The sequence below is a fragment of the Phaethon aethereus genome (assembly GCF_964289735.1).
Source record: "Phaethon aethereus genome assembly, chromosome: 16".
Taxonomy (NCBI): Eukaryota; Metazoa; Chordata; class Aves; order Phaethontiformes; family Phaethontidae; genus Phaethon; species Phaethon aethereus.
Window position 1 is genome coordinate 5,356,562 of NC_138592.1, and position 8,334 is coordinate 5,364,895.

General features: G+C 37.6%; 1 protein-coding gene across 1 annotated transcript; it reads left to right on the forward strand.

Annotated features, from left to right (window-relative positions):
- Positions 1–3,469: 3,469 nt before the first annotated feature.
- LOC309410707 (uncharacterized protein) lies at positions 3,470–7,903 on the forward strand (the record flags this gene model as incomplete). The annotated part of the gene is made up of 2 exons (XM_082007152.1): positions 3,470–3,565; positions 7,025–7,903. The coding sequence occupies 2 exons, from the start codon at positions 3,470–3,472 to the stop codon at positions 7,901–7,903; spliced, it is 975 nt and encodes a 324-aa protein (XP_081863278.1).
- Positions 7,904–8,334: the final 431 nt, after the last annotated feature.

Here is an 8,334-nt window from a genome sequence, read left to right on the forward strand (position 1 = left end):
CTGTCACCAGTCATTGGCTGTGGGAACTTAAAGGTCAGACCTTGACATCCTTCCTTACATAGTGTACCTGTCTGCCGGTAGTCCTGTTGACTTCAGCAGAGGCTATCCATCCCATGAGGCTCCTTCAGTACGAAGGAAAAATGGAAGGACACAGCCCTGAATTAGCTGATGCTTGTGTTTTAGTGCCAGAGGCTTTTCCTGGAATTTTGATTCTAAGCTTACAAGTAATTTCAAGACTCTCTCTTAGCCATTAAGAACTGTAATGTCACCTGTTCCAGCACATTTTACGTTGGATGCCATATCTGTTATATCAGAATTGCCTATTGAATAGTGTCTGCTATATAGAGAACCAGAGCTTATTTTAAGCGGTAAACACATGGGAACACAATCTTCTGTAAGATTTGTGTAGGGGGAAAAAACCAGGTATATATAGCTTCTAAAAATTTAACTATTTAAATATTTTTCTAAAAAGAAATGGTTTGAGACTACCTTAAGAAACTGAAATCATTGAGGTTTGCCATGCTTTTACAGGAGGTTATTACAACTGAAATACACTTTTAAAATTTAAATGCTATGTGAAACTTCTGCAAAACTGTACCATCATTCCTGATAACGATGCAATGCTTGAAACTGTTTTAAATGTTTGTTTAGCCATTAGCATCACTTGGCATTTTAAAGTCGATTTTTTTCTTTTCCTAATTTTTCTGCACTAAGGACTGTATAGTATGAACTCGTAGTTTGCTCTTGCACTAAAAAAAAACTTTAATTTTTGCAAGTGTTCAACAACTTCTTGAAAGATCATTATTTTCTTTGTTCTACTTTATTTAAATGCCTGCATTCTCATTCTGCCAGGTATTATGGCTTTTTGTATGTGGCACTTATTTAAAATAAAATTTTATCTGAGTTCTGGCTAGTTCCTGAAACTTTCTGGCCTATTTGGGTTTTTTTAACTGCTAGGTGAGTAACCTAAAATGAGAAGGGTGAAGGTGAAGAAATACTCTAGAGTTAATAGCTTCTTGTATTGAAATGTATATCCTAAAATGCACATTTACAACTGCTGTGGTCTTTTTTGCTTCTTACTAACTGCTTTTTTGCATCTCTGACACATTAACTAGCAACCAGATTTCACAGCTTGCTAGATCCTGTGGAAAGATTTTCAGTCTACTTGAACTAAGATTTGTATGCTACAGTTTGCCTGTTAAGGAATGTGTCTCTGCATGTGGAATCTAATGCTCACTATTGTTAAAAACAGAAGAGAACAAAATGTTTGGGTCCATACAGTCATGTAACAGCTTGCCTGTTTACCTACAATTCTCACAACAGGAGACTGCAGCTAAAGCAGCTTTGCTTGATGGGAGTGGGGGGACTGTGTGTAGAGCAATGACAAAGCATGTGCTGTCCCATCACAGGAGAAGGAAGTAGATACCTGCCCTGTGATCAGTCTGCATACATACTCGGATGGTTTCTTCGCTAGCCACTTGAGCAAGTCATATGTTCCCTGTGGATCAGCTTCATAGTGCACAGTGTGCTGCAGGACTGGCTGTGTTCCAGTGAATTGGGTGCTATGGATGAGTGCACCGATACTGCAGTGAGTGTGACCTGAGGCAGTGCAGAGAAGCTGTGTTCTGCTGGTTAGAAGGAATGGAGGAGGTGGGTAAGAGAAAGGAGCTGCAGCTGCAATGACAAAACTAAAGGACCAGGAAGAAAGAAAAAGGAGAGGGGAGGGGGATGGAAGGGGCAGAGGTCGAGGAGTGTGATGTGAACAAATTGGTGGTGTGGTCTCTGATCGACCCCTACCTGCTTCAGCTTGCCTAAATGGATTAATGTTTTACCTTATTTGCAGGTTTAGGCTTTTAAATCAGTAAAATTTCAAACTCACTCATATAACTTTGCTGAGAAATAGAACAGAAATGAGTAAGCTTTAGATCTAAATCTCAATGGCCTGGAGTATATTTAAGATGGCACTGCTAAATCCTTTGTTCTCATTGCTTGCCTTCTGAAGTTTTCAGTAATAAATCATTAGGTTTCCTTGCTGTTCATTGTCTTAATTATTTTGGATGACTTTCTCATGTTCTTGTGACCCTTAAATACTCCACGCAACTATTAAGGATTTCTGCCAGGAGGAATGGCATGTCTTTGCCATGCCATTCATGGCAAAGATATAAGTTTCTACAAGTCTCCAACGCATCCTTCTAAAGCAAGCTGCATCCAGAAATGCTACTGCAGTTAATTTAAACCCAGAAGTTTAAATGGCAGTAGCTGGAAGTTTGAGGTCTTGGCAAACTTAATGCCCTCTTCTGTTGAGAATGAACGCTTGCATCATCTGCTGGTTCTAATAGAAACGCAGTGCTCTTGAATTCTCAGATATTTGTATGGACATAGCCATACACCTATGGAAAGATTCTTCTGAATGAAACTGCTTACCTGACTTGTATCTATCTTGATTTAAACAGGCTTGGGATGGCTAAAGCAGCAGTATAATGTTTAACTTGTTTTATACTAACTGCAAGGCATTCTAAGAACAGATCTATAGGGTTTTAATTTTTTTCAGTGGTTTTAAATTTTTTTCAGCGGTTTTAAATTTTTTTCAGCTCCCATGTACCCATCTACAGTATAAACTTGTTACAGACTTGTGTTTGTGCGCCTTGCTAATTGCCTACTGCTCTTGTGTTCTGCAAGGTACAGTTTTTGACAATCTGAAATGATGAAAGCAAAACCCTAAATTTACTGTGACACTGTTATGACTTGTGTCTATATGAACACTAAAATAATACCACTTTCTTCAGTCAGCAATAGAAATGAAGTACTTAATTTACCTAAGAAGTATTTCTTCCTGCTGACAATGGGTGTCATTGTCAGCAGGAAGAAATAGTCATACAGCAGTTATAGTCATACAGCAGTTAACTATAAATGTAAACCAGTTGGTTGTTTCGGAAAAAACAGAAAAAACTTTAACCACCATTTCCTACAACATTGCTGGTCTGTCTGTTGTGGTCTATAGTTGCAGTTAAACTGCACAGTCTAGCATATTTCCAATAAATGTCATATACAGTAAACCTGAGCACCCAATGTCTAGTAACTGCAACCTTTCAAAGTCCCCTGGCATTGACAGAGTCAGTTCAAAGGAAAGATCAGCATACTGTTGAGGTTCACATTTATAGAGGAACTGAAGACTGCTGCTAAAGAGAGCTTGTGTGAAAACACTGAGTTGTTTAGGAATCCTTCCACTTTGCAAGGTGAAGGTTGTTCTTTCCCTTGCACCAGGACCTGTTCATTTCTTTCTTAAATAATTTGATAGCTTTGCTTTATGTGTTGCCATAAAACTGAATTATTCTAAAGGTGAGGCTACATGTTACAACTGAGCTGAACTAATTGCTTACTTTCAGTGAAAGGAAACAGTCTTGTGTCTGTCTGCCTGCCTTATTGTTCCTGGCTGTGCTGTCCTACTTCTTCCCTTGCACTGAAGATAATGGTCTTCACACCCTTTGTTGAGCCAAGTCAACTTGTTGAGCAAAAAAACCATGAATATGAGAAGAGATATAATCTTTATGCAGGCAGCAGCAAGGTGAGACACACTGAAAGAGGAGAAACGGAGGATCTCCTTATCTATATGAAGCTTAGTAGGTAGGCTGAAATTATATCGCCTCTACAATTGTGTATTACAGTAATTTCATATTGCATCTACTAGAGAGTATTTGATGCTGTAAACAATGTATGTTATTATAACAGAAAAAATTACAGTTTTGTAAAACAGTACCATTGTTAAGTTAAAGTCTGTCTTCTCAGACACAAGTATCACAAGTAGTTCAACACAAGATGGCTTTTTTACATTTTCTTTTTCTCCAGAAAGGTTTGACAGTTCTGGAACCAAAAACTGTAAAAACACTGAACTAAAAATATAGTATCAACTAGATAATATACATATAATCTAGCTGAACATACCAGCTGGAATGTAATAAAATTAACAACATATGTAGTAAATATTTTTTTAATCATGTACCAAATCCTTTTTACACCAAATTAAATGAAACAATTGCCCCTGATGTGAATTTCAATATTCCTAGAGCCCGTTGAACTTTGTGGATACTCCAGTAAGAAATCTGTTTTATAATACAGCAAGTAGCATCATTTGGGTGAGTACTTGTTAATGTTTTTTGGGGGACTATATAGATATTATTTACCTGTGAGATAACTGCTTTGGTTTATCTAGATTTAAACCCCTTTACATATGGCAGCTGCAACAAAATCCAGTAGGTATGTTGTGAAATTGGGAAGCATGTATCAGAACCCATACCTGAAATTTATTTGTATTTTATAGTCATGTTATATTCTGAATGATCTAGCTGAAGTACTAGAAGCACTTAACTTCCTTAGCCTGATACTCTATACAGTTTTATTGCCTCTGTTTTTAATTGCCAGTTTTGAGGGACATTCAGCAAGCTATGCAATTGCCCTGCTTTTCCTGTGAAAGAATAGAACAAACAGAAGCAAGGTGCTATTACACAGATGATGTTATTTTCCTACCCACAACACGAGATGTAATAATATTGTCCCTTATTTACCTAAAATCCTAAGTCTCCCTTCTCTTTCAAAGAAGCATAAGCACATATGAGACTTAAAAATGTCTGGAAACAGGCTCCAGCCATTGATGTCACCTAGACATTTTTAAAACTTCTATTCAATACTATCATCAACTGTGAGCAGAATGTTTTACATTATCTTGCTATTTTATCATAACAACATTTAAAAAGTAACATATCTATCAAAAGTTATTAAACACATTAAAATAGGAAGTAATGCACAAGATTCTTAAAACTTGAGTGTACCTGAATTCTGCTCTGCAGATGTTGGGTCCCTCCAGAGGGAATTTATGCCAGATTTTGTAGAATGGACAGCTGAGAACTTGGATGACACTGCAAAATTATTTTTACTTTGAATCCAGGTGTCCGAAAGCTAAAAAGTAATGTCTTCATCTGCTTCATGAACTAACCTTCAAAGTGTTGTCCTGTAATAGGAAATAGCACAGAAGTGCACCTTTATTTTAAGATTAGAGCTTATTTCGGAGCATGTTTTCTGCTGTTGCTCTGTGCTGAGTGCTGTGCTTAGACAAGAGGAGATTTAATAGGGGTGACCCATATAGTCATCAGCATGGCATGATTTCCAGTAGCTGCAGAACAGATTAGGATCATCAGCAGAGAGAACAGCAGAGCTTTACCAGCACAGCCCAGTATGGCTTATACAGGCAGAGAAAGGAGATAAATCGACAGCAATCAAAGGTAGGAAGCATTATTACTGACCTGTACATTTTATACAATAGTAGACATAATTCCATGTTTCTTGACGGTGCTATTTCATAGGAAAATGTGCAATAACTTTGCCATTTTAAATTAAGGCAGAAGGAACATGGTGAAGGGATAATGGAATTTACAGTCTGTTGGAAATCATGTTGATACTGCCTTTTTATTTTATTGTAATTTGCCTTTTGTTTAAGTATTTGTTTTCTCCTGTACAATGCACTTGAGAATCTTTTTAAAAAAACAAAGTCAATCACAAAATGATAGTGTTGTTAGATAGCAATGTGTTTTTTTAAGGGGTTAATTATTTTTGTTGTTTTTTTAAGAATATAAGTCAGCAAGCAAACTTGTGCTCTTGATAGAATTACAACCATGTTGCATGAGCTCCAAAATTACAGATCCATTAGGTATAAATATTAAGTGTATTCAAGAGCTATTTCAGGCCTCATCACTGGTACGTAAGCAGCTTTTTTTTAATCTGGTAATTTTTGTGTTGTGCTAAATCCTCACAATTTTAGTATTTGCATAGTAAGACATAATTCCTGTCAACTTCAGTCCATGTTGAGCAGACACCTGCTTCAGTTAAGAGGTGACCTCAGTGGGAATCTGGACATCAGTTGTGTAATAACATGGGTGAAGCTTGGGTGTATTCATCTGAGAAGCTGCAGCCTCCTGTATGTGTGTATCTTTCACTTTCTTGGTCCATAAAATACTTTTGTGATGACTCTCTGAAAAACATTATGTGCATTCCTGTGCCTGTGTCTGGAAAGACAACAGGAGGTTTCAACTACTCTCTGCTTTGCAGCAGTCTTGAGATGAGAGAATGCAGCTGTCGATCAGCCTCTTGATCTACTCATAATTATGATACACCTTTATGAACTGAAATACAAACTGTTCTATTCCCTTTCTAACTAGACGCCTGCCTTCTATCAGAACTTCTTTAATGTATTTTTACTGAACAATTCAAACTAACCACAAATTAAAGATCACTGTTATTACAGTACAGGCTTTATGTTCAGAGGTATAAAATAAAAGTAATAAAATAAGACCTCTTTATCTGAAAAACAAGTAGAACTGATGTTACTGAAATGTGTATTTCTTAGTGACAGAATCAGTTTAGCATGCTGCAAACTTCCAAAAATAAATCCTGCATACGCTGCAGAGAAAAATACTGTTTTGCCATTTTTGTTGGCATCATCAGCAAAATCCACATTTTTTAGTTAGATGTTATGAATCAAAAGGAAGTAATTCCTCATACCTTTATAGTCAGAGGCCCAGTTTGATCTGTAGTTGTCATTTACAACCTGGAGAAGAAAAACAAAAACATTTCAATTTCCATTCTATTACATAACTATTGTTTTATTCCAGACCTTCAGGACAGGAAGATGGCATTTGACAGGAGGGTATTTCTTGTCAGGCTATCATAGATGCTAAAATCTGGCTGAACAAGGACAGACATGCCAGGACAGAAGAACATCTACTACTGTATGTATTATACTGTACTTGTACTTTTGTACTGGTCCTCCATAAAAGAGAAATATTCTAAATAGGTCTGTGAGCTCCTATTACTAGAGTTTTCTGCACTGTAAGAGAAACCACTAAGAGACATAAAGGTTAAAACTGTATGCTTAGTTATTTTCAAAAGCAGTACTATTTGGGTTCATTACGTCTTTTTGTTTTGACGTTTTATTAGAGATATTTAGTTTAAAATACTTCTGATTTAACAACAGTCATGTTGTGGATTTACTTGGCTTTTCAGTGTCATCTCTTCAATCTACCTGGACCTACTTTGTCTCACTTTTGTGGCGTCCCTGGACCCCTCCAGTGACAAGACTTCAGCCTCCTTGGAACTCTTTAAAAAAATCCCCTTTTCAGATTCTTTGGATTTATCCAGTCTGAGCTCTTCATCATCTGTGGACTTCTCTAGTCTCACTTCATCTTCTCTGGACCTTTCAAGCCTCACATCTTCAGCCTCTTCAGACTTCTCCCGTACCTCCTCTTCAATCTCCTTAGAGCTCTCCAGTCTCACCTCTTCAGATTCCTGGGAACGCTCCAGTTTCACCTCTTCGATTTCACTGGACCTGTCAAGTTTCACTTCATCAGGCTCTCTGGATCTCTCTGGCGACAGTTCTTCAATCTCCTTAGATCTCTCAAGTCTCACCTCTATACCTTCCCCAGATTTCTCCAGTCCTACTTCTTCACACTCTCTAGACCTCTCCAGTCTTTCTTCACCCGCCCTAGATGTTTCCAGTCACACTTCCTCAGCTTCCTTAAACTCTTCCTGTACAATCCCTCCATCCTCACTAGGTGTCTCAGAGCACACCTCCTCAACCTCTTCAGAATCACTAGATCTCATCGATTCTAACTATTTCTTGTTTCAGGGCTCCTCTGAATTACCCTCATCAGCCTCTGAGGATGTTTCTAATCTCATCTCTACACCCTTTCTGGATGTCTCCAATCTCAACTTTCAGGATGCTTCTTCCCTCACCTCCTCAGTTTCTTTGGACATTTCTAATCTCACATCTTTAGTTCCCCCAGACCTATCCACTCTCACATTTCTGGATATTGCTAATCGCACCGCTTCAGCTTCTCTTGATCTCTGCATCTAACTCTCTTAACATCTCTTTCTCCTGCCCCCTCCTTTTTCTCTCTGCAACCTCTCTATACCTTTCTAAACTTTCCTCCTTGCTCTTTCTTAATTTCTGTTTCTGAAAGTTCTTATCTGAGGAAAGTTTAGCACTTTACAAATATATCCTAGTATACAAATAGAACTGGGCATGAAAACAGGTCATACAAATCTATAATGGTGCCTTGGTTAGAGCTGCCTAAACATCAATATCCATTCTGGAATTTTTGTAGAGCACAATTTCTGTCACTAATCTAATTTTCATTCTGTCTCAGCATGGTACCTCTCCCAAAGGTTTAACTTTTTAAATTTATGCTGAATTTTTATCTTTCAAGATCAACAAATAGTGCAACCTGTGCAAATAATTGCATGTCAATTGTACATCTAGGATTTAAATCTGAGTACACTGCACAG